Raw genomic sequence first — 27,799 nt, 5'->3', positions numbered from 1 at the left:
GCATTTAAAACATTTTTAGGACTTTTTCTACTAGTAGATTACACTAATTTTTTTCAAATCTAACACTAACCAGAAAATCATGAACAATTATTGTCATTGAAAGTTGATTTGTAGTGTTTTGTTTCTCCTCTGGTGCATTTATAAAAATTAGCTATTGATCTAACTCAAATTAAAATACTTAACTTCAACATGTGCATATTTTTAGTCGAAGTTAGTTTGAGAGTTAAATGCATAATTGTCCAGTAGTCAATTTATTTCTCATAAACAAGTAAATATTTCGTTAAGATGCTTCCAGTGTGTCTTCAAAAAGACTTTCGGTGATAATTGTTTATGAGCATAGCACAAGCAAAGGTAAACGAGTCGTTTGACAAAGATCTGATCAAACTCATGCGTAGATTAAACAAAATACAACAATAAACAATCAAACAATATTGAAGCGAACTTGGATTTAACTGACAGAATTTAAGCTTTAAGTGTTTGCGTAATCACAAATCAACATTTTTCGTTGTTTTGATGGATGTATCAATTTAAAAGCCTGGTTGAGCTTAGGCTTTATAAACTTAAAAGGTTATTTTCAAAAAACCGCACTAATAATTATTTGCATTTTTATTTCCGATCTTACGCTTTTAATGGGGCTAGTTATATTATAGTTGTTAGCGTGTCTGACTTGTGAATCCGAAGATTCGAGGTTCGCGACCTCTTGCGTTATAAACGTCTCATGCATTTTGAGATCTTGGGGCAATATAAAAGTGACAAACAAATCTCACTATTCAACCAGATACGACTAGCCCAAGAGTTGGCGGTGGGTGTTGATGACTAGCTGCCTTCCTTCTACGGACTTGGAACGTTAAAATTAAAGTTTTGATTCCTCGAGGCAGACGCAGCAGATAGCTGAATGTAGCGTTGCTCTAAGACAAAACACACGAACATTCTAGTCTTGTCAGTCAAAAGTTGAGATGTTAGGCGAAAATCTCAAACAACAACAACAGTTGTTTTCCTTTAACAGGACCCGACATTTCTAGGTGATTAAAGAATTCGACTCATTATCAGAGGGTTGTGAGTTCGAATCCCCGTCACACCAGACATGCTCGCCTTTTCAGCCGTGGGTGCGTTATAATGTGACGGTCAATCCTACTATTCGTTGTTAAAAGAGTATCCCAAGAGTTGGCGGTGGGTGTTGATGACTAGCTGCCCTCCCTCTTGTCTGACGCTGCTAAATTAGAGACGGCTAGCGCAAATAGCCCTCGAGTAACTTTGCGCGAAATTCAAAACAAACCTATATTTTTCACGCTGTTGATAAAATGCATGCAATATCGAACTTTGAAATTCTATTTCCAAGTTATGAATTTTTCAGTTTTTACTTATGAAGTTTTTATGTTGCCCACTAGGGCTAATGTGGTAACTATTTTCTGTAAAACAATCTTGAACAGAATAAAACATTATTAGATGTAAAATTAGTTTTAAAATTAATAAATAAAATAAATAAATATGTCCACTGGTGGACATTGAACCCATAATTTTAGCGTTGTAAATCCGCAGATTTATCGACGTACCAGCAGCGGGGTGGGGTGGGGACAGTAAATAAGGCCTCCTAAACTTGAAAGTTTAAATAATTGCAAATTCGTTGAAAAAAAATTCATACTGTACTGTTTTTATACGGAATATTTATGTAATTTGAACAGTTAAATGCGGTAAACTAACTAACCAATAGACGTCGAGTTGTATAGTTACTTATGTTATGGTGGATAATTTCAAAACCACCTCGTTTACTGGTTCTGTAACATAATTTATCTATTTACTTATTTTTTTTACTGGAGGTTATTACAGTTAAGATAATTTAATGGGTGTGCTTTCAGGCTCAGTTTTTATTGATGTACAGATAGTGTGGGCGTTTTTGGTTGGTCAATGTTAGGACACATCCCTGAAATGCGAGCTAGCCAATCCTTTACGTCACGTGACTCTCCAGTTATTTGCGTGTGCTTGTACCTGTTAAAACCCTTCATTATTTTACACCCATGCTGAACTTTATTCTTTTTTTTTTTTTTTTTTTAAATAAACGATTTACGAATTAACTAGATTCTGCGGCTGTCTGGTCGCAACCTGTTCTGTATCCTAGAGCTTGTGTATGACTCGAGGTTGTTATTAACATATAGGTTCGTTTTTCGTGTATTGGCTGCTATAATAACATCAGACAAAATCACGAAGGAAGATTTTAGACAGTATGAGAGGGTTTTGGCAGGATGGAAAATCGTATTTAAAATATTTATCTAAGTAGGCATCAGATCTCCCGGTATTTGGCTATTTGCTGTGTCCACCACGGAAATTCGAACCCCAGGTTTTAACGGGAAGCTTATCGTCTTGCAACGATAGAATCCTGAGTCTGATTTCCTTCGGTGGACATATCACACAAAACTAACTCATTGTCGCGCCAAAAACAAACAAACAAACAGTCGACGTCGGCCACATTAATTATTTTTATAATTTTATATTTGTTTTGATTACATAAGCTGTATATCTTTTATTTCATAATAAAATAATGCGGTTTTATAAGCTTAATGTTTTAGTGAATACGAGCGTATTAAAGTCTTTAACGTACTTTTCATTATAATCTTAACTATGCAGTTATGATAGAAATTAAACCATCACCGGAGAAGGCGTTACCAGCCTGAAGTCAGTTAACTTACAATATAGCTTTGTTGTAGTTAATGGCCCGAGCAACCCAACAATTAGAGTGATAGGTACTAGGCGTTCCAGTCAGTAGAATCCTGTGTTAGTAATATACCAAGAATGTAGCAGATTGTGCTGAGTAATACGTGAGTCAACATTTCAACAAGTATTAAAGAAAAATATTAACTGCTCTTCTCGTTGCTCTTATCGCAAAATTATTTAAATAGTCGTTTTACATGCAATCAGACTTTCATTACATGAGCGCCCTCTGTGGCACAAAGTTATGAATATTTAATATTATTGAGACAGAAATTTCAATTATCTTTTCTAACTAAAATTTTACATACAGTGTATAATAATTAGAAGAAATACCTTTTTCTGTCTACAATAGTTTAGTGATATTTTAACAGAAAAACAGAAAACATGAAGAATTATAAATTCGACCTTAAGAGACCGAAGCGTGAAAGATATGAAACATTTTATCGGGATGAGAAAAAAAATAAACAACTCGTAACATATACCGAGTTTCAAGGCAAGTTTGTAAAAATATTAGCTCGTTTAAGTAAAAGTTTTTGGCTCTTTTTTTTAATGCAGTGTCTAGGATGCCAGAGATATTCAGCTGGCAGAATTCGAGAGACAGCCCTAGCTCATGTAACGTTGCGAGCCCTGTGAACTTTTCTCTCTCTCTCTTCAGGCATGAAACATTGATAGTATGATCCATATTCAATGCAGAGAATATTACATTTCCTTCTTTGCTTTGTTCATGTGCACCAGATTCCCGTGAGGAGCCTTGAAGTAGTAATTAAACATTTAATTAGTACACGAAGAATATTTCAAAATAGTAGGTTACTGAATTACTGGGATAAAGACAGGGTTATTTGTTGATGTTGATAAGTTTATATGAATTGTAGCTTACCTATAAACTATTTTGACCAAGTTGAAACGATCTCCAGCGCCCTTTCAATCAATTTACTACTCAAAAGACAAGAAACAAAAGTATTATCGACTGTGAAATTTAGGGCACTCTAATGACAAAAAATAATATTAAAATAATATATGGAAGCAAACACAGACTAAAATACATTTTTTATCTGTTGTGTAAGATTTTAAATCTAGCCCTTTTGTTACGATTATAAATTTCTTCAACTTTTTCTTATAATTATCAAAAATTGTTTCTGACAAATCTTAGTTAATCTCTCGTCGATTCACGAGAGGTTTTGTAAATCAGACGAACAATGATTGGGAAAGACCGCGAAAACGAAATAAGCCTATTTTTGATTCTCTACATTAATGTTATAATTTAATTTATAAGGTAATAGCCAGTGTATGTGTGTACAATCTTTAACTTAATTTGGATCATTTTATGCAACTATACTGTAGAAATACCTCCAGTCTTGATGATGTAACAAATTATTTGCACTCAACTTGTTTATTCATTTTATTCGCAGTCGAATATTTTCTTCGTCATTTTCTTTTTAAATGTCCTTCCATCTCTTCAGTCGTTTTTTCTCATCATTTCCATTTTATTTTTCCTACGCACAGCTATTTTTTTTTTCAATATTTTCCTGAATCCTCAGCAGTTCTTTTATCTTCAGCCAGACTTCCTTTTTTCCTTCTCACTCTTTTCATGTATAAGTTTTAATGTCTGGTTAGCCTTTTCTCTCACACCCCCATCAGACACAGTTGTATTTATTTTCCGCATCTCACTTATACTCGTATTTTATAACAAGAACAATAAATCATTTTCCAAATATTTAAACAGTAGTTATCAAGCTATTGTCTTTGTGCTGGATCGCCTCTACATATTTTATATTATTTACAATTTATTTCACTTTATTCCATTAAAAAGCAATTATTACAATATATTTCTGTTAGAAAGATTAAACAAACAACTCTTTTAGACCTGAATATTTTAATTATAATGCTTTGCTGTTTCAATTGTTATTCTTTTTTTTCCAGTGAACGTATGTAGGTATATTAGGTTGTCATGGTAACTAGTGTGCTTGTTGAGATAGGAATTCTGTAAATTTCCACACTAAGAATATATATATATATAATTAAAAGATTGGACTTGCGATTAAGCATTTTATGAAATATAGTGTAATCTTATAAAGTTGAAATATTTTAAACATGAACCGAAATGTTTATTTTTAATATCTAACATGAAAGTTTTCCCACTTACAAATTACAACCATTCACATTTCATCGTTGTCTTTTTACATGAATTATTTGAAACTCGTAATATTTATTTAAGGATATAATTCTTTTTTTCCAACTTTTGAGTTTGTATTTTTATTTAATATGGACTTTTTATTGTTAGTATGGTAAATAAAAAAATAAAATCTATTAAGGCAGAAAAGAATGTGTCAACACAATATTTCTTCAATATGTGAGACGTTTGTTGTTGTTTTTTTCCACTATGACCGAAGTTCACGTTAAAATAAAATATAAGTATTTCAAAGATGAAAATAAGAAAAGCAAGACAAACAAAAACGTCACGTTTGATTTATTTTTTTTAACAAACTGCTTTTATCGTGGTTCCCCTAACGAGTACTTATAAACAACGTAAAGTAAAATATGACAAAAAAAAATCGGTCACTTCATTAATATGTCGCAGTATTCTACTGCATTACAGTGAAATATTGAACTTTCATTACATTTTTGGACAGAAATCGGCTATTTAAGAAGACCTTGAAGACTGATCAGCGGGAAAACAAACGTCTTCGCAGTGAGTTAATTAAACTTTACAAAACAATGAACAGAACTGAGTACTTGAGGTACAGACCTTTAGGCTTGGCCGTTTAATAACGACGCGAATTACAAAATATAAAAGGAAATGTAGAAGAATAATTAGGTTAGATAGATGTATTGTTTTGTTCGTTTTTTTACCTTGACATATAACGTCGTTGTCATGGAGTATTGAAAAAAAGCCGACGAAGAATTTTCCAATCACAAAGAAAATGTAAGGAATTTCTCTTTATTCTTTACTTACAAAAAGTATGAAAACACTTACGTACAAAAGTAGACAGTGAAGAAAAGTAACAATAATAAATTCCTTTCATTAATTCAACCCATAGATGCTAGAAACTATTATATATTTAAGCATTAAGATCATACAATAAGCAAATTAAAATAGACATGAACATGAAGATGCCAGGTGGTTTTTCGTCATCTCGAAACTTTAAAAATTTATCATATCTTATACAGAGAACTTCTATTATTTAACATGTGTTTCTGCTTGTACTTTTCCGCGTCAATTAGTAATTACTTGCTGTTATTTTATCACCACAATCGTCAAAGTTGTTTGCAAAGTAAAATATTGTATTGTCACTGAATGATTATTTTTTCAGTCAACTAACACAACGATCCAGGTGATGAATCACAAAGATAAGGACTTGTATGCCAATGAAACCCGAATTAGCTCAGCCTTAATTTCTTGAAAAGGATTACACCATCACAGATTCATGAGATCACATTCGTTGATCAAAAAGGTCAAAAGTCACCACAACTCCCATCCAAAGGAATGACCGTAGGATTCAATCATTGTAGCTCACACTGGAAACAAATAATAATATATTAAAACAGAGAACAATTGTATTACGTTTAAAAATGGATAGAAATATTAAAAACGTTTAGGGGGAAATGCCATTGAATGACTGAGTGACTAAAGTATGCAATGCAACTTAGTCATTCTAAACAAATCTTTCTCATATTTTACCGATAATTAAAACCTCTTGCCTATAAATTCTATCACTTATTCTCAATAAACCTTATAAAATTAATACCCTTTTCATAGACGAAGTTACGAAGTACAACCTCATTCCTTTTATAATTTATGAAAACAGTTCCGGAGTAGGGATAAGTCAATTAAATTTTGTATGTCAGTTTGGACAGATACATGAGAACAACTGTTACTCTGACTCGTTATCCTTCATAAGGTTCTAATTACTTTTAAATTATATCTTATGTGAATGAAATAACCTATTATTTGTTGATTAATACGAAACAGGAATGTACTTGTTTATAAGTTGTTCACCTACATTGCAGTTGACTAGATGACCAGGTTGACGTCACTTCCTTTGTTTTCGTATCATATAAGATGGAATTACACGATTCCTCTCTTGGATGCTGTCTGTAAAAAGCAGTGATACAGGCCTCTGTGACGTTGATGGAGATGATGGACTGTTGGACATCACCTGACACACCAGATTTTTAATCTCATTGTGTCTTAGGCTGTTAACATCGATGTTCATACCTGACGTAAAAGAAAATACCACAAATGATACTTTTATTATACGAAAAATCTTTAATAACATTCTATAAAACACAAGCCAAATTAAAATTCATAAATATAGTTCACCCAAATTACGGACAAAAATTCTAATGAAAACCAAGTTCTAACGACAAGGTCATGCCACGATAATGGACGAAAAAAACAACACTCCAAACCAAACAAAATTAAACTGCTTAACAAGCATTTGAATCAATTAACTCAGAAACCTATATAGACATATATTAACACATTCTAGAAATATTCAGAGGAGATAATTTTATAATGCAAATTTTAATCAAAACAATATTAAAAAGTATAAAACAGTCATCTGTTTGTGATAACTTAAACGGACAAAATCAAAGTAGGTTATGTTAAACAGACCAGCTATAATAAACAGATACATGAAAACATAACAATGAACCGTATTATATGTAGTTGTATTTATTTAACTTGTTATTTCCACTTCAGTAATATATATACATATATCATGGATAGACCGGAGCACTAACGCAAGACAATGCAGCTTTTAAGACGAAACACTTCACATCTGTTCGTTTTCATCTACTGTTCACAAGTGACATGCGCAAAGACTGTCTGATGCTCGCACAAGTTCTTAAGGAATAGAAAAATAGGTCGGCGAAATATAACAAGAATAGTAAACTAAAATAAATAAAATAATGAAGTATTTGCAAAGAAAAAAACTAAAAAGTATCGGCTTGTCTTTTAAATTCTCGAGCAGAAATTGACTCGTTAAATTGGCATGAATAGGTTTTAACCAAATAGTTAAATATACCTGTCTTACAACTGCTCTGATGTAGAAGTAATTAAGTCTTACCCTCATGAGAAGTACCTTAAATAAACATTGAATACACAGTCAACAAAAGCAACTAAATTCTACGTCGTAAGTGGATAGAAAAATAATAGATATAATATTTTGTTTCACTAAAGTGTTATCAATCCAAACTACGCAATAGAATAATATGGCTATCAATGTTTTTGTTTAGCACTAATTTGTGAAATAACTGTGAATACGGTAAAAATATTGATTAATTGCCTTATGACTTTTCAACTGAGTGCAACAACAGTGTCAAAACATTTCCTTTTTATTTGAAACATACTATAGAATACATTAAATAAAGTTACGTGATATCAGCTTGGTGATGGTGAAGGCGTTTACTCTTCTTTGCAATACCACCTACACAACTTTCTCATAATCCTTCTGAGTAGACAGCCGGAACAGACCAACTTTTTAGCATAAAGAGAGGACTTTTAATTGTCTTAAGTAACCTATTCGCAGTCAGAATTTCATCATATCAGGCAGTGGAATGTTTGCCAATAACACTTCACGTAACTCGTAACATATATAGTTACAATAATTCAGATAATACGAAGAACGACACTCATATGTCACCAACAGCAATTACAGTTTAGGTAATACAAACCAAAGCATTTACAAGTCACCTAATATGCCATCAACAGTTACTACAGTTCAGGTAATACAAAGCAAGACACTTGCAAGTCATCTGATTCATGTCACCAACAGTTACTACAATTCAGATAATACAAAGCAAGACACTTACAAGTCACCTGATTCATGTCACCAACAGTCACTACAGTTCAGATAATACAAAGCAAGACACTTACAATTCACCTGATTCATGTCACCAACAGTTACTACAATTCAAATAACATAAAGCAAGACACTTACAATTCACCTGATTCATGCCACCAACAGTTACTACAGTTCAGATAGAAGAATGCCTTCCACTGATTATTCAGGTGATTGCTCTCACTGTTATACTCTCACTATTATACTCCACCTTCCATATATAAGATGTGAACAGCAATTATTCAGGTGATTGCTCTCACTGTTATACTCTCACTATTATACTCCACCTTCCATATATAAGATGTGAACAGCAATCAGGTTTTTTATTTTAAAGACCGGAATGTTGACCAATGGCAACTTAAATATCCCATGACAGTAACACTTACTGTGATCAGTAGCTAATGTAAATAGCACGTGACATTACCATTTATTGTGATCACTATCCAGTGTAAATAGCCCGTAACATTAACACTTATTGTGATCACTATCCAGTGTAAATAGCCCATAACATTAACACTTATTGTGATCAGTAGCCAGTGTAAATAGCCCATAACATTAACACTTATTGTGATCACTATCTGTATAGCCATTAACACTTATTGTGATCACTATCCAGTGTAAATAGTGTAAATGTAAATAGCCCATAACATTAACACTTATTGTGATCACTATCCAGTGTAAATAGCCCATGACATTAACACTTATTGTGATCAGTATCCAGTGTAAATAGCCCATAACATTAACACTTATTGTGATCACTATCCAGTGTAAATAGCCCATGACATTTACACTTATTGTGATCCGCAGCCAATGTAAATAGCAGATGGTAATAATTCAGTTAAACTAATTAGAAAATCGTTCAGTCATGGTTATTTATGCAATAAAAAAGTGAACCACAAGTTTGAAGTTTTCCTTTTCGAAAGCAAGTGAAAACAATTAAAGAAAATGAAAGATATTTCGGTTGTAAGTTACTATTTCAAAATCACGTGTAAAAGGTTTGTCTCACCTTGCATACACCTTGGCAGTCCACGCGTCTTTAATCTCGTTAACAGGGCGTTGTGTAATTGGTCTATGTAACGAATAGCTTCTTCTATAACTGTTATCTGTTGGAATACCAATAAGTAAAAATTAGTAAAACATATGTTATGAAAAATTTGACCATAAAACAGACATCGTGTGTGTTCTACAGATTGCAGAAACGTATTCTAACTTTAACAGCAGTTTCACCTGGATAATGCCGCAAAATTATACTTTCATAGAGAACACGATTGCTTAACGAACCTATCAAACAATGCAAGACGTACACATATATTGTGAATCCACCGATATATTAGGTATTTCAAAAACTACAACAAAAGATCAATATATCAAATACTTTTAAACAAAAAATAAATCCAAAAATGTTAATCCAAACATTGCGAGATAATCATGGGAAATTAAAAAACAAACAAAAAAGGCCTAACACCCGTCATTCAGAGCGTATATATCGCCAAAGCAATCTTTTTCGGTTTGACGTTAATCGACGGAGAACCACAGTAATTACATTTAGTTTTTCAAAGGAGTGAAGGAATCAGTTATTAAGATATTTCTTAGAAGGTCCTGGCATGGCCAGGTGGGTTAAGGTGTGCGACTCGTAATCTGAGGGTCACATGTTCGCATCCCAGTCGCGCCAAACGTGCTCGCCCTTTCAGCCGTGGGAGATATATAAAGTTACGGCCAATCCCTTTATTCGTTGGTAAAAGAGTAGCCCAAGAGTTGGCGGTGGATGGTGATGACTAGCTGCCTTCCCTCTAGTCTTATACTGCTAAATTAGGGACGGCTAGCACAGATAGCCCTCGAATAGCTTTGTGCGAAATTCAAAATAAAAAAAAAGCTTGAGGCAATAGTCTCATAAAAACAAATAAAGTAAACTTGAACGTATTAGCTTAAAAAAACATTAAAATGTATTTGTTTTTTCACTCTAGCGGAGAGTTCTGAAAGAAATTGGTGCTTAATGTCATAACGCAAATAACAATGTTTCGAAATCATAGAAAGAAAGAAAACTTCCCCACGAGTAAGGAGCCAAAAAATATAAAAAATAAAGACGCGCTTAAATATCTGTTAATAACTGTTCATAGTTGAAGTCATCTGTAGATGAAATATATACATAATATTCTATATAAAAACATTGTTGAGATTCCATACATTCGGAACAATAAAGAACTCACGTAAAACAAACACAAAATAAAACAAATGTAGTTTTTGTTGGTTTCTCTCTGAGAACTTTTTAATACTTGGCAGATAAAAGGCAACGATAAACTTGCAAAAACAATTTCGACTCGTAATTGGATGGAACAAGGACATACGGCCCCTCTAAGGTTAATCTGTTAATTTAAAACATCACTTAAGTTCACTTCACCTTGGAAACTTTAGGCTTTCTGGAAAGAGACGGAACCATTGATCTAAGACGACGATATTCGAATAATTTCTGCTGCTTCCTTTTGTCTCTGCGCTCTTTAAGAACAACTCGCTTTTTTACGTAGGTTCTGTATGTTGCCACGATGGCTGCATCTCGTCTTACCTCTCCTTTTTCAGCAGGTTCTTCGGAAAACACTTTATCCATTCCAGTTCTTTTTTTCTTTTCTGGTAAAATAGGCTGGAGATGTTTATAAAAAATTATTAGCGTGTATTTATATTATGTTCGTTAGGCTTATATAACTGGTCAAGTATCAAACAATTTGTTTTGATGTAAATCTACATATTGAGCTGTCGCGGGGAAACAGAACCCCTGATTTTGACACTGTAAGTCCGTAAACTTACCGCTGGTCTGCTAAGTGACAAATTACAATACATAATAAAATTACCTGAATATATGTGTGTGTAGTTTAAAGAGCTCAAAATAAGAAACAAAGTACATCAGTTGTTTGAAATTTAACGTGTGGTTTCAATATTAGAAAATGAGCTTTTAGATGAATCTCAATGTTTCAACCTCAGTGTCTAATTTTCATGTGATAACATTTTTTACCAAGCAGAATGTTTCTACAATAGATGTATAAAGATACGCGCCTTTTAAAGACCTGATGACGTAGATTTATCTTAGGTACAAAATAATAAAAAGATATGAAGGTATGCGGAGATACCGATAAATCGAAGAAGGCAACTGGATAATATAACGAACTATAGTATAGCTATTGGAACCATGTAGAGTAATCCACATGGTTAAAGCATTATGCAAGCACTAATCTGATATATTAAGACACAAGTTCTAGCACTGTGAGCGGTCGTGACCCAGTACATAACAAACCGGGCTGTAAATCCGAGAGTCAGTTAGTTCTCGAACAACTGTCACAAAGTCACGTTCTCACTTTGGGGCGTGGGTGCGATATAAGAGTCATAGTCAAATCCCACTAATCAATTAAAGTAGCCTATGAATTGCGCGGGTGGGTGCTGTTGACTAGTCGCCTTCCCTATATTCTGTCAATTCAAAATTAGGGACGGTTAATATAGATAGCTTTCGTGTAGCTTCGCGTAAATATTTGAGACAAGCAAAAGAAGCTTTCTAACGCTGCAAATGAATCTTTGAGCGATTTTATCTTGAAGTCACAGTAAGATATGCAATATTATGTTTATGAAACTCTCAAATATACCACAAAAATTAGAGCTTTCTGCATCATCCACATGGTGACGTTAAGTTCAATATAGTGATATAATATTACACTATTTCTTGTAGTCGTATTTTATCGTCTTTAAATTCTATCGAGCTGGAGGGAAACTCTATACCCTTGGGTGGACCTTTCTTAGTTTCGCCTTTTTGGCCCCCTCTCCTCACAAAATACAGAATTTATAGCTTGTCTTGACAAGTGACAACAACTGGTACAACATTGGTACACTGAAGTAAAATAGTTGTTTAGAAGTAACATAACCAACTCTAATGTGTATATTGTACGAATTCGAACATTTTTTAGACAGGAAATTATAGATTCCACTTTTGACCACATATTTGTTATGCAATAAAATTTTAAGGTGAGATACACCATAAACCTGATACGCCATTCTGCAATAAGTTGATCCTAGTTAAACTCATGATGTTTCTAATATTAAAGTGTCAAACAAAAACAACAACAAAACCAGTATGGTTAAAGATTAAAGGCTCAACCAATGAGCCAGCTTCAGAAAACAACTGCTCGCAGCGCTCTCTAATCTTTCTAAGAACGAAAACCAGATATAAGATGTTTAAGTCACTGGAACCAGGTTTTTAAATAAGGCAGTGTGTCTTTAATAGAATAAAACAAATCTCTCAAAAGTAGCTTGCCACGATTAATGACAGCTAATGAGTACACAGATATCTAAATAACTAAATAACTATAAATTTAACCGATTTTACGTTGTGATGCTAAACTAGAGACGTTTGATTCTCGTGTCAGCGTGATGTTGTGCCTTGTAGGGCAACAGTAGAACGCTCACTCCCAGAACACAAAACAGAGTGAAACGTACGTGTTTAAACGAAGTCGGGCACCTCACATTTTGAACAACACCTAATGATCAAATAAAATAAATGTTCACGCATAAACTTGTTTTCTTTTCTTTTCTTTTTCCACATGGCAAAAATTACCTTCGTTTCAATATAGTTAGGACTTTTGTTAATTCAAATTCAACGAATAAATGCCTCCAAAGAATCGAGTTACATTTTTCCAACCTCAATAATATAACTGTTATTTTTTTCTAAACGTTTAAATTCTAAAGTTACAACATAAAAGAAAGCTAAACTAACCACTTAATGCAATGTACTTAAACAGGTAGGTTAAACATCTATAATAAATCATACATCTATAACAAATGATGTATTCGAAGATGTTTGTTGAGATAAAGCAATCCTTTTCTTATTCCTCGCTATTCAGTTAATGCACTGAATTTTTGGATGAAGAAATACCTGCTTCTTATCACTGCTAGTGGATGATCCAGTTCAGAGACTGGAATCACATGCATTTCCATATGAGTCTTGTGGTGCTATAACACCAGTTAATGGGCACAGCGGGAAAGCAGGTGGAGCCTGTTGCAGGTGCAGCGAATAATATTCGCTTCACTTTGAAGCTTTCATGGACATTATCAATTTCATATCCCGTCCTTTAAATTTGCATGCTTGTCTATCACCGTGGCAACCACAAACTTGTCCGTCACCAAGACAACCACAAAGCCTGTCTGTTACCGAGGTAACCAATATCTAAAATCGTACGCAACTAAATAAAAAAAATCAGGATTTTCGCGAAATCAGAAACACAATACGTTTTTCACACTCTTCGCTGTGAATACTTGAAATTCGGACAGACGCTCTCTCCATGTAGTGATTCTGAAACTTTTCCCTCTCGCGGATCCTTTCAGAAACCACATATTTCCTAACGTACCTTCCTACATTTAATGGCATTTTTTTCAAATAAAACATTAATTTAATTTAACAAAAACTCGTTGTTTTTTTAAACTATAATTACGAAATTAATTCTTTACTATCGCGGTCTTCTAGTGAATGTACCATTTGAAGACCAAATAACAACACAATGAGAACCGCCTTTCAAGAACACATTAAACACAGAGGATAGACCTTGAGAGTTATGTTGGCTGAAAGGTCATCATATGCTTTACTCCAATAGACGTAGCTTGAATAAATAGTCGTTTTTGGATCGATAACAGCAGTTTTAACTATTGAACATAAACATATTCTGAGAATGTAAATATACTTTCAACATCACATATTAACCTAGTACTAACTATATATTCGCTAATGCTATTATCAACATTATTGGCTTACTTCGTACACAACGATCATTAATGTAAAACTCTAACCTTATTGTTTTTAAAGTTTACTCTTGAATTAAACTTCACTCACTCAGTAAAATGTACTTCTTATTTCGTTCTCCTATACCACCAGCCTATCAGCCACACAAGATTATATTCCTTCGAGGAAAAGTTCAAGGCAATACCTTGTCCGATGTTTGCGTCCGTTGTCTTGGGGAAGCAGAGCCACGCAAAGAAATTGTAGTAAGATGTTTTATGTGTCAGACTTTTGATACCGGTTGACTTTTTGACATCACAGAGGTGAAAATAGAGAGACAAATATGCGGTCTTTAAATATATTTTTTTCTCTCTCTGTATGCTATCTCTTCGATTCACAGATACCACAACAAATCGGATCCGAGTTTTGAACTCGTGTGCTTGAAGGTCTTAAGAGTATCGGGTTTTACGGCCTATGCTCAGTGACGTTTCATATGTATTCGACGCAAGCATCGCAACGTGACGTCAGGTTATTATGCACCAATCATAAAGCACCATGTTAAGATTGTTTGACATCGTCATCAGTCCTGTAAGCGAACAGTTCATTTTCCAATACGAGAAGCGTTAGGTTATGGACGTTTAATTTTTCTAGAGTATCTTTACTTTCACACAAGGTTTAGTGTCCTCCCGTTTTTAAGCAAACATACGCGTCATCAATCTTTATTCTCGGAAACACATTATTTTACAATTTTGCACTTGATCACATATTTTAAACTAATTTCTTATAAAGAAGAGGACGACAATTTTTTTGTTGCAGCGGAATTGCTTTCAAAAGTTCATTTTTTTACACACACACATACAAGCAAAATCATTTCGTTATCTGGTGCTTGACTTATAAATGTTTTGAACTCTTAAGTACATTAAATAAAAGTGGAGTTGGAGAAAACATTTTTCGATAATGCGTGCTACAATATAAACCTATTATAAGCATCTTAGAGAACTGTAAAATTACGGCTTGGCTCTTAATTTATAGTCTAATAAGCTACAAATGTTTCATATCGAAACAGTGCCATACCGATGTTTGATGGCGCCCTGCGTGACGCAACATAAATTTGGCGTCTCCTTCGATTTGACGCATTGCGCGTACGCACCGTTCTCAATGCTCATGGTAGGGCCCTGTATTCAATATAAAAAATCTGAACTATACGACTATTGTTATCAGAAAGAACATCTGGTTACTTATTGTTCAAGAAAAGAAATCCTTATGTACTATAAGATAAATTTGAGCATACATTCGACACATTGTGTACACAGAGATATTTTAAAAAAATATCTGATAAGGCCTGATAAATATAAAATTTTTATTCATTAAAAACGTGTAAATATTTTGAAGAACATTTGACAACAAGGAAATCTGTGAATAAACAGCGAACAACACTGTGGGATTTCAGTGTTGTATAACTAAATATTGTCTGTTGAAATTAGGATAATAATTAATGATAAACAAACAAACAAACCTCAAAACATCCGTTTTCAACATGCAATTTACTGTATTTCTCTATAATTGGAGTTTGACCCATATAAGGAAACTTTGATTATATATCTATAAAAACTTTAGACTTTAATTAATAATATACACGTAATTTCTTTCGTCATTTAACTATAACGTCTTCAACGCACTGTTTAATATAAAACTCGAAAAAGAAACAAAGAAAATATTAATGTAGAATGAAGTACTATTTTATTGAATAATAATACCATGTTACATCAGGAGGTTGTTACTAAAATATCTATTTTAGAATAACAAGTTGTATCATTGTGGGTCTCGTTTTTAAATCTTCATAGCTTAGGTGATGCCTAATACACACTTTAAAAGCTGAACCATATCAGAAAAATAGTTCATGTGGTTTATTTTTATGTATACAAGACTTTCCGCCTTTCTGTTTTGTTTGTTTGTTTGGAATTAAAAAATACGAAGATACACAAGGGGCTATCTGTGCTGTGTCCATCACGGGCATCGAAACCTGGTTTCTCGCAGTGTGCGTCCGCAGACATACTGTTGTGCCACTGGGGAAACCCGATTTTTTGTTGCCTTAGTTACGTATGAAAAGTTTCTCGACACTGCAGTTAAAGCGAGGTAAAAATTTATAATCGGAATTTCAAAACTGGAAGTTCATTACGAGGGGGGGAAACCCATGAATAAATAACCCATTAGCGAGTGTAAAGGTAGTTTTAATCATTCCTAACGAGACGTTTAAAATCCATTAGAGAGAAAGTAATGGCGAGTGCACAATAAAAGTTTTGAACTTGAATCACGAAAGGCTATGAAAACTATGCACATTACTTATTTGCACAGAGAGGTGATTACTTAAGTACGATTAAAAATGTTTTTAAATTTATTTATTTCTGAAGAAACATTTCCGTGATCATTAAAATGTTATATGTTCGAAAACTACACGCATCACAGAGTATCATATATTACTTGATTATGTATATTTAACTATAGAAACGTATTTATATACATACAAGTGTTATCAGTGGGAATATATTTCGGATATGTATTGTTAGCACGGTCATGCTGAGCTGATAAGTGGCATTATTCCTTTAATCGCCCCCTGGTGGCACAGCGGTGTGTCTGCGGACTTATGCTGCTAGGAACCTGATTCAGATACCTGTGGTGGGCAGAGCACAGATAGCCCATTATGTAACATTGTGCTTCATCCCAAACAAACAAAACAATTCTTTAAACCTTCATTTTCTTGTTAAATGTAGTTTTTATTTGATAATATTACACTTAGTTACAACGTACGTAAGCTGTTTCGAATAATTGGCTCAATTAAGTTTAGAAATATTTTGTTACAAGTTACATGTTTTACAGTAAGTTTTGTTTTCAGAACAACTACAACGTTTCCTTCCCTGGTACGATCATTTTCAAGTACACAAGTTTTAACAATAAAACGTTTTACTACTTAAATCAACATTCAATAATCTAACAATATATATACATTTTAGAACGAATAGTGGGTACTCATTCACGTACCTATCAATCCTCGTGAATTAATAGATCATTTCTTTTTCTCTTTCGCCATTAAAAGGCCATATTATGTAAAATAGTTGTGTAAGATTAGGAATGTATGGGGTAATAATGATTAGAGACATGTATGTATGTATGCGAATGTGTGTTTGTTAACTGGGGGATTGTTTGATCTTATTAATAAAGCTTCTCTGATATTTCTTTTCTTGGTGTCAGACTCGTGTTTTAGTACTGTGACGTTCTGTTCTGAAAAACTGTGCTTGTTTTTATTCATAAGATCTTACACTTGGAAAAGATTTTTCGTTTTTGGTTTTTCGTGTTCTTTTAACATGATCTTAACTTACGCCCTGTTTCATCCAAGTAAAAGGCTAAGCACCTTTTACACTTTATTTTATAAATGTTTTTTGGTGCGTGTAATGTGTTGGTTATTTAATTTTCTTAACATCTGTTTAATTTTTATTTCAGCGTTTAAAACTAATCTAGACGTTATGCTACGGTTATATTTATGTGCTAGTCTTTTCGAAATTTCTTATCGAGACATGCTACTATTTTTTATATATGGGATACTGCAAAATATTAGGTTTCATTTATTTTTTGGAGTATTTGAGTTTATTTGCTAAATACCTCTTGTATCAGTTTTTCTAAAACTCACTAACACTTTCTACAACTATTTTAGTATGTTTATTTGTTTTGAATTTCGCGCATAGCTACACGAGGGCTATCTGCGCTAGCCGTCCCTAATTTAGCAGTGTAAGACTAGAAGGAAGGGGGTTAGTTAGTCATCACTACCCATCGCCAACTCTTGGCCTACTCTTTTACCAACAAATAGTGGGATTGATCATAAAATTATAACGCCCCACAAGGCTGTAAGGGCAAGCATGTTTGGTGCGACATGAATTCGAACCCGCGACCCTCAGATTACGAGTCGAACGCCTTCACCACCTGGCCATGCCGGGCCTCGTTTTCGTAGGAAATTGATTAACGTTAGTGAAACATTGAGTTATATGCACAGTTTCTTTATTGATGTTCTTTGTTGTACATATAGAGTGTGTTAAATTTAGCGTGTTGATTTAAATAACAAAACGTTCTTAACGTAAATATTAACACTTGAGAATGATCCCACCAGTGACTGATATGTCGTGCCTGTTCTTAAAACAAATCTTACTTACTGTTCAAGTTGTAACTTTAAATAAAATATTCTTAATCAATTAGTAAGTTCAAAACGAAACTATAAGTTTAGATATGATCATATATATATATGTTTACATAAGTCTTTTCATTCTCACAGAAGGTAAAGTCGAAAACATAATCTGTGACGTAGAAACCTAATGATTTCTCTTGATTGGCTGTACCCTCTGTTGTAGACTGCAGTTTCTCCTAGTAAAGATAAGAGGTTAACCTGAATATGACCTAGGAAGGTTGAAACGTTGTTCTCTCCGTATCAGTAAAAGTGTTAATACCCATACTAACCGTTCTGGGATACAAGAGGACTAACTATTTCATTCATTTGTCAGCCTAATCTGTGGTGATAAACCTTGAATAGGTGAAACTGCATTCCACAGTCTGCAGAGGATACGGCCAATCAAAAGAATGTATTAGGCCTCTACGTCACAGATTATCTTTTCGATTTTACCTTCAGTGAGGATGAAACGACATATGAAGCACATATATGTGATCATTAAATACTTGGTTCCATATGTAATATGGAATAATAATTCAGGCACAAGCTCTAACATTATTCAAACTTAAATTATTTAAATAACCTATTGGTGATTGCAAAGGTGATTAAAACCCCATTAAATTTAGAAACGTTTGAATAATTACCCCAGTCACTGAGGAAAGTGAAATGGTATATTTAGTTAGATCTGATGACTTTCTGATATTGTCTACGGAAATAATACGTCACACATTCACACACACATTAAACCCATTGGAAGACAGTTCGAGACAACAAAGTGTAGCGACATCTTCAAAATGTTTTGCTTGACATTACCACTTACTATATATGGATGGGTGCATAATTATGGTCAACCCTGTATGTTACTTCCCGAAAACTTTTTATCTGGGTGTCTCTTTCATTTGTTATTATTTTCATGCTGTTAAAAACAAACAAAAAGACGACATTTGATGCTTTATTCATACCATATTTAGAGAGAATTTGTTCAATAGATGACCTGCTAATAAATCACTTCCGGTATCTTTGACCCTACTTATAGCTCCTTCCAAGTAACCCCTCTCCACCCCACCACCCAAAACATCGGGAATGGTAAATGTTGCATTTTTTAACGAAATGTGTTTGCCAGTTGTTAGATGTCTTACTTAATGTACGCCAAAAGAGCAGTTTCATTAGTTTTTGATGGTAAGTCTATTTACAATAAAGTATTCCCTAGCGGGTGAAACATTTATTACCCACGCTCTCTTTTCATCATCGACATAAAGATTAGGACGAGTGTTTATGGTGTAGAAACACCAAGGATGGTGAACAGGCTTTCCTTAACACTGCCTTGTGGAAGTTATGCTGTCTATGTTTTATGTTTCTGATATATGTGCATGTGAAGATATAGTTTATGTATGGCATGCACATAAAAAAAAGCTATAAAGCTGGATGAAACGGATGACTATACTATCCGAAGAGGAAACACGTTTTTGGTTGTTGTTAAACACAAAGCTCTACAGTGGGCTACCTGTGCTGTGCCCACATAAAGTCCTACAACAGGCTATCTATGCTTTGCCCATTTGGCTATCGAAACCAGTTTTGTAACGTTATAGCCTTCAGACTTGTTGCTGAGCTACTGGGGGAGCAAAGAGGGAGGAAGGCCAAAGGTGTAAAAACACGTCACGCGCGATTGCACTACACCTTAAATTGATCTAATTGTATTAGGGTTTATAGGAACAGCACCACCTATTGACAAGTTTAGATAATATATTTTCTAATTAATGATGCTGAGAATGAAACCGCACATTTTATGAGATCACAACCAAGTGGAGAAGATCTATAATTGATTGGTGTTCTTCTACCGTATTGAATGCTATTGATTTTTAAATTGCATAAAAAACGACTTTTGGATTAAATAGGAACAAACGTTTATAAAATGTTCTTGAATGGTAGATTTTGCAGTCGTATATTTATGAAGAAAGGAGTTCACGTGCGATTTAAGACAATGAGGGTTAATTTACTACATATTTTGCACGGCAAGTTTGTTTCATCAGTGCTTGAGTTAAAAACAAACAGAAACATTTTGATTATATTCAAAGAAAGAATTCAGGTGAGACCTTTGATGATTCAGCGGTAAGCGTGAGGGCTCATAAAGCTGAACTTCAGGGTTTGATTTATGTATTGAATTCGACGTAGGTAGCCAGCTGTACAGCTTTATGCTAAACATTAACGAAGGAGCTATACAAGATTGATAAACATGACGAAGCTTTGAGTTACTTATACAGTGGTTACTTAGTTCACAATAGATATATATTTAAAAGCTCCCTTAGTTCATTAAAGCATCAAAAGTGGTCAGGGGCGTAGATTTTTTACACCCGATGGGGGGGATGATTTTTGCAACCACTTATGTGGACTGTTTAATTTACAAATTGGTAATCTCTGATTACGTGAACCTGAAAGCTGTAAACATACAGTCAGAGAGTAATCTTGTTGCCATGGTACTTGCATGTGTACTTAGGCCTATTGACTGATACTTACGAACTATCGCTTAGATTGAAAAGCTTAAAAGCACGCCTATATTAAAGATGTACATTTCAGCTACTAAAAAAGCTTACATCTAGGCCTAATTATGTAATTCGATTGGTAAGAACACGAGAATCACAAGAACAAACACAGAATTTGTAGGCCTGTGATGCAATAAAACAATTCAACAGACCAAACTGTAGGGGAGGATGATTGTATGCACCATACCCCCACCTAAAAATGAAGGGGGGATGTATACCCTCCATCTCCCCCCCCCAGGATCTACGCCCTTGAAATTGGTTTTATCCCTAAAGATATATTATCTTGTATCTATAGAGCTGGAGATTAGATTTAACCACTAAAAAGAGAATTATTTTATATCTGCAAAGCACGAAATGGAGTTTTATACCGGTGACCGGTAATTTGACTCCAAATATTTTCACTCCCTATAATTTCACTTCTTGTAAATTCACTTCCTGTAATAATTTATTAATGTCAAAAAATAAACAACGATAAAAGTGAATTCTCCTACAACGACATTTTATAATTATAAAGCACAAAAACTTGTTTGGTTCCAAAAGATGTATTATCTTGTATCTACACAGCTTGAGAACGGATTTAGCCTAAGAATAAATATTATATATAGAATTAAAAGCGTGAAACGTTAAAATAAGTGCACAATACAATTAATTAAAACTACGGACTAGCCCTGTAAAGGCATAACATGTTTTGGTGTTTTACGACACTATTCTTAGAAATGTGTAGAGTTTTTGAAGGGATTAACCCTAGTTTTAATAAATTTTATGTGTAATAATTCTAACGTTATACGCTTCTCAGTTGTCTATATGTAAGTGCACAGTTTTAATTTACTTCAGAAATATTCTGTTATACATATGAAACACGACAGTGAGTTTTATTTCAAAAGAGAAATGTTCTTAAATCTCTCTAGTTTTTGCAATAAATGACAGCTATTTTAATACGAGAAATAACTGGAAAAAAGGCTTGCTTTATTGATTTAAAACCTTCTGACAGCGAAATAGGAAGGCGCTAAAGACAGTTTTTTGTTTTTTTTTAGTACTGGGGCCTGTCAAGGAGTAGTATATATTATGTGTGTGTATATATCTGTACATATATACATTTTAACACTTTTTTTAGGATACAGGTGAAAATAAGGGTGTGGTGATGTTGATATGCTTGGCTTCTCTTATGTGACTTGACTCTTTCTGTGGTTGTGAAAACCATAACTAATCTTTTCAGCCACAAAACTTTCTTCATAGTGAAAAATAAATTATTCTTTATATCGCTATTACATACAAGAATAAAAGTAACAAGATGGCGTCAGCAGGAGATCATGTGAACGATTCTGTTGGTTACTAGAGTATAAACATTTTCATGTTTTTATAACACGTGTCATCTGTCAACTCCTTTTTAAAGTGATATGCGCGGAAGGCAATTAACTGGGCAAATTTATTTTTCTAATAATCTTAGCTTTTATTCAACAGTTAATTGAAAGCTATTAAAATATTTGCTAATTTTTTTACGAAAGTTAATTGAAGTATTTGATAAAGTTTACTTATTTGTTGGCTCATCGATAAGTCTATAGGTTTATAACGCTAAAGTTGGGTTTTGAAACAAGCAAATAAAATTATTTATTTAAGCAGAAAGCTATTCAATGGACTATTTGCGCTGTGCCTACTTCCATATCGAACCTCATATTTTAGAGTTACGAAATCTGAAGTCAACCACTGAGCCATAATCATCAAAATAATTATTAACAAAAGACAAACAATAAGCATAACCAACTCATTCGTCTGGTATATCTGGTCACATTTTCGTAACGATGTTTTTAAATTATGTTTTATTCGCTCGACATTCCTTTTGCAAGAATATAACTATTAATTTGGGGAAACAAATCAGCGATAAGGAACAGTCTCGTTTCCTTGGTAGTTAGATATAAACGACGGAAAGGTAACGATCTATTATGCTCTCTTCTTGTATGCTTCAATAACAAAACTACATACCACGTTGAATCAAAACTAAGCTCAAGGGCTTCAAATCTCAATCCCTGATGTCGGCCCAGAGGGCTTTTCAGGATTGAAAATTTTCTATGCGGTGCTCTTTCATCTCTTTATTCAATAATGCTTAAAATAAAATGAAGGGAAAGTATATGCACAGATTGTAATTTTCGAGACACCAAGTAGGAGTTAAAGGTTGAAGCCAGAGTAACAAACCCAGTTTAAAACAACTACCGAATAGGAAAAGCAAATTAGAGGTAAAATAAATCCTTCAAAACCACCCAAGAAATAACTGTAATGAAAAACCGAACAGTGAACACTTCTACAGACTCAGTGAGAGATGAATGGAAACTAAGAAAAAAATTAGCCCTCCTAATTCGTAACCTTCAGTCTAAGCTGAGCGATGAACTAGCTACGTCACGGTATCTTAAACTTCGATCAACTCATCGTGCCTGAGATATGCAAAAGTAAAATTGTCGTCGAATAAACTCGTATCGACTGAAACGAAAAAAAACAACTCGCATAAGTAGGTCATATGTAGTAAACATGCACGCTGCTGTTTCAAATAACTATTATCCTGAAAAAACTAAGCATTGTCAGTTGTAACCCTCGAACCAAGGTTTATTTTCATTTTCCACAATTTATGTATTTTAACGTTTCTAATTTATTTGTAGTGATTTCATCTACTACTTAGTGCAGGTGTTGTTGTTTAGAAAAGTCATAAAGGTTTAAAAATATTGAATAAAATATTTGTAGGAATCAAACTAAAACTAAGAAAAAAAACGACATAGGTATAGTACTGTGCAAACATTTTAGGACAATAGAATATTTTGTCATTCTTTCCATTTAATGACATTAATTCTTTCATGACATTACACAATTTCAACACTGTGGTAATGCTTCACTGATCCTTATTGATAATTGAATGAGCTAGAGTGAGAATACTTTTCATTGTTTAGAATTCCTATATAATTATACCAAGAGCATGTCATAATGGTTCTGCTTCAATGAACATATTAATCAAATTTAGGGTCTGAAATAACTGTCACGGTACCCCATGTAGTGTCTTAATGATATAGAAAGGAGCTAGCATATGGTACTAGTATATGCTAGAAGAAATGAATTTCATTTCACCCCACAAATGAACATTCATTAAAAAGAGCTTAACGCTATACATTAAGTTTTGCTTTCATGCCACGGCTCAAAGAGCGTAGAGAAGTGTTAGAAGAGCAGAGAGTTTAATTAAACGATGCTGGTTGGATTCTCCGACAGACTGCTAACAAACTAGAAATGCTCCACTAACACTGTGCATTCATGTTCTTGAGACTGAGACAGGTAAATGTGAAAGGCAGAGGGAGAACACCTACACTTGATGATACTGATGTTAATTATCGTTGTTTATTTAGCCTTCGGGATAGAAGGAAGACTGTCACTGATCTCAAGCAAGAGATAAACAACCATGTACATAAAAGTGTTTACAATGTAATATTTCGTTGTGTAGCAGTTTTAAAAACCCTAAATTCGATCCCTGATATTTTTAAGGGACTGAAATTTGTTGAAAAGTATGAAACTGGACAGTTCTTGATGACGAGAAACCCACTTGAAGTAAAAATGTATCTCAGAACGGCTGTATGGTGATTAACGCTTTTACTAATAAAGCAGAGAAAAGGGTGTTATGGACGGATGAGTCCAAGTTTGAAATATTTGGTCCAAAGCATAGGCTGTACGTGCAGCGGAAGAAAGGTGAAAGATACTTATCTCAAAGCATAGCATCCACCGTAAACCATGGAGGAAGCAGTGTGATGGTTTGATGATATTATTCTGTTGAGGCGACAGGATATATTTTTAAGATAGATGGAACAGTGCGAGTACCATCAGATACTGAACCATCTCAGTAGTTTGTATATTATTGGTAAAGGATTCTACTATCAAGAAGATAATAACCCCAAATATTAATCCAAACTGTGAAAAAATTACTTAGCTGAGAAAGAAGCTGTTGGAGTCATTCGAATGATACAATGGCTCCCACAGAGCCCCGATCTCCATCTGATTCAATAGATCTGAGACTTGATAGATCAAAACTTGACAAATCAACAGTTACGTCCAAAGAAACGTTATGATAATGTATTAGAGATTTAAGATGAAACATCCAGAGACACTTTGAATAAATATGCTGCAGCAATAGCTGAAAGACTGTCTTTAGCAGTTATTAAAGCAAAAGGGGGACACACATAAAAAATTAACTGTTTGGTGAACTCATGAACTTCTCCTGAGTTTTGGTTATACTAGACCCCCGCTGGAACAGCGGTAAGTCTACGGATTTACAATTCTAAAATCAGACGTTCGGTTCCTCTCGGTAGTTTTCTTATAAGAAAACACACACAAATCACTGCTGTATAAGGATTAATAAAATTATGACGTTTCCCCTGTGAGTTACCTTTCATTGATCCTTGAAAGTAGCCTGAAATCTAATTTTTAACTTTGTTCTAACACTTTTGTATAGTACTGTGTAACTTTTTGTTACGTAACAATACGACGTTCTGCGTAAGAAATAGAAATTTGCTAGTAACTCCCCGAAAAAAAAGAACCGCTTAAATTGGACAAAATATATGTGAATGTAGACATTGTATCTCGGGGTAAATAATACAAGACGAAACCAAAACCCAATGACTCCAGTACTTTATTTTAACGTAATAGTAGATGCTTATAAACATTTTCGAACTCTTGTTTTCAACAGTGATTTATAAAATATTACAGTTTTTGTTGTTATTGTTGTTGTTTTTTTATCTATTATAGAGGAGTATTAGAGCCATTTCAAAGTTCAGTTTCTCAGTCTACCTTTGCGTTGGCTAAACAAAGCATTCCACCTATAGAGGTCGCAACAGTCGATACTTAATATTTCGAAACGTTATCGGCTTATCACTGTCACTTTTTATTCGTGCAATTCTGTTATCTATGTATAATGTCTGTTCTTTGGATTCAGTGGTGCGGAACACTAAACGTCTTCTCCTAAGCTTAGTAATGTAAACAAACGATCCTATTGGACGTAGACTCCCGCATACTCACGTTCTAAAGCCGAGTCGAAACTCTCTTTTTTTATTTTTTTTGTCGTCAAACAAAAATGAATTATACTTTTTGTTTGGCATCTGAAATGTTCCAGTTCTCCTTTTTTTGTCTTGTTTAAGGAAAAACGGAGAGTACCCCGAAAAGTTTCTCTGAAGACTGTCGATCATGTTACACTGGTATCAAATACTGCTATCACATTTATGCGGGTTCTAGTACCATTCTAAGGTAATTTGTATAGAGTACGAACACGTTTCTATACTATATGCGGGCTGGAAAATCAGCGATTGATAAGTATGTACTAAAAAGGCTCCTTTATATAAAAAAGATAACAACAAACCATATTTTTATATAAATTACTTGATTATACTTTTCTCTTTTGTAATACAACGTTAAACTATAAATTATAAAACAAAACGAGAATCTGATTGGTTTGTTTGGAATCTCGCGCAAAGATACACGAGTGCTATCTGTCCCTAATTTAAACAAATTAAACCTAGAGATAAAGCAGCTGGTCATCATCACACACCGCTAACTCTTGGGATACTATTTTACTAAGGAATAGTGGAATTAACTGTCACATTATAACGCAACCACCGTTGAAAAGGCGAACATGTTTGGTGGGACGAGAATTGAGCTTTGATAGTTTTGATTATCTATTGTTTGATAAATTCTCAAATTTGGATACGTCCACATATCGGTAGTAAACTGTCTTATTACCGTAGCTTAAGCACAAACTCCGTGATGAAAAATCGTGAGCTTGGATGATAGTAATTGATGTAATAGGATTACATGGAGATTTTGCCAGGAATGACTCGACTTTCAAAATAAGACATCGAGTTGTATAATGACCCTATACTAGAACTTTGTTACACAGCACTATTAACATCTAGGATTCAGGTCCTTTATCTTGTGTCTTATTTCAACATCTTCTGCGCAAGCTCATGAACAAAGACAAAGGAATGTCTTTCAAGTAAATGATGTAACAGTAGAGAAAGTTCGACAGTTCAGTATATATGTATCATTAATAGCGAAGATATCCAACTGATGAAATAAAACTGCATTGTAATCTTCATAAGTAAGAACCTGAGTAAGGTGTATCCAATTAGCTGCACTCATTACCAGTTGAATCTTAGTTCCACTCTAATTAGGTAGTTTGCTCTCATCTGAAGTTAATATTAGTGAAGGACGTGTAACAGTATCCAAGAAATAACATGAGTATAACCTATTGGTAAATTTATTGTAGTTCTGTGTTTTTAGTGTAATATACAGCTACATTCATTTTAGTTCTATGTTCTTAGTGTAATTTGTAGCTAAATTTATTGTAATTTTGTGTTTTTAGTGTAATATACAGCTACATTAATTTTAGTTCTATGTTCTTAGTGTAATTTGTAGCTAAGTCTTTTTTGTAGTTTTGTGTTTTTAGTGTAATCTATAGCTGCCTTTTTTGTAGTTCTGTTATTAATATAATATATAGTTACATTTATTGTAGTTTTGTGTTTTTAGTGTAATCCATAGTTATATTTATTGTGTTCTGTTTTGTTATTGTAAGCTATAGTTATATTTGTTGTAGTTTTGCATTTTTAGTTCAATTTATATTTCTGTGTTTTTAGTATATCCATAACTAAACTTATTGTATTCTTTATTGTTATTGTAAACTACAATAATATTTGTTGTAGTTTTGTGTTTTTAGTATAATCCATATTTAAACTTA

The 27,799-nt window shown here is 33.6% G+C and overlaps 1 protein-coding gene and 1 long non-coding RNA gene across 3 annotated transcripts in view; one reads left to right on the top strand and one right to left on the bottom strand.

Moving 5' to 3' along the window:
* Positions 1–27,799, top strand: part of LOC143223273 (uncharacterized) — a 306,721-nt gene that overhangs the window by 194,058 nt on the left and 84,864 nt on the right. The window lies entirely within an intron of this gene.
* LOC143223268 (uncharacterized) lies at positions 5,629–14,970 on the bottom strand. 2 transcript variants are annotated; one of them, XM_076451012.1, is made up of 5 exons: positions 14,410–14,970; positions 10,948–11,171; positions 9,556–9,652; positions 6,708–6,922; positions 5,629–6,222 (listed from the first exon to the last, which is right to left on the bottom strand). In XM_076451012.1, exons 2-4 carry the CDS (start codon positions 11,149–11,151, stop codon positions 6,738–6,740), a joined length of 486 nt encoding a protein of 161 aa, XP_076307127.1. In that variant the 5' UTR covers positions 11,152–11,171; positions 14,410–14,970; the 3' UTR covers positions 5,629–6,222; positions 6,708–6,737. The 2 variants fall into 2 exon arrangements, with proteins under 2 accessions (XP_076307127.1, XP_076307126.1); XM_076451011.1 differs by having other exon boundaries at positions 10,948–11,184; positions 14,410–14,958.

The sequence above is a fragment of the Tachypleus tridentatus genome, chromosome 8, assembly GCF_004210375.1.
Source record: "Tachypleus tridentatus isolate NWPU-2018 chromosome 8, ASM421037v1, whole genome shotgun sequence".
Taxonomy (NCBI): Eukaryota; Metazoa; Arthropoda; class Merostomata; order Xiphosura; family Limulidae; genus Tachypleus; species Tachypleus tridentatus.
This window is presented reverse-complemented; position numbering and strand designations above follow the sequence as displayed.

Coding starts and splice junctions, on each gene's coding strand:
- LOC143223268 (XM_076451012.1), bottom strand. CDS start 11,151: ATGGATAAAGTGTTTTCCGAAGAACCTGCTGAAAAAGGAGAGGTAAGA. Junction 9,653..10,947: donor GAAAGCCTAAAGTTTCCAAG/GTGAAGTGAACT, acceptor GTATTCCAACAG/ATAACAGTTATAGAAGAAGC. Junction 6,923..9,555: donor ACTGCCAAGGTGTATGCAAG/GTGAGACAAACC, acceptor CTTTTACGTCAG/GTATGAACATCGATGTTAAC.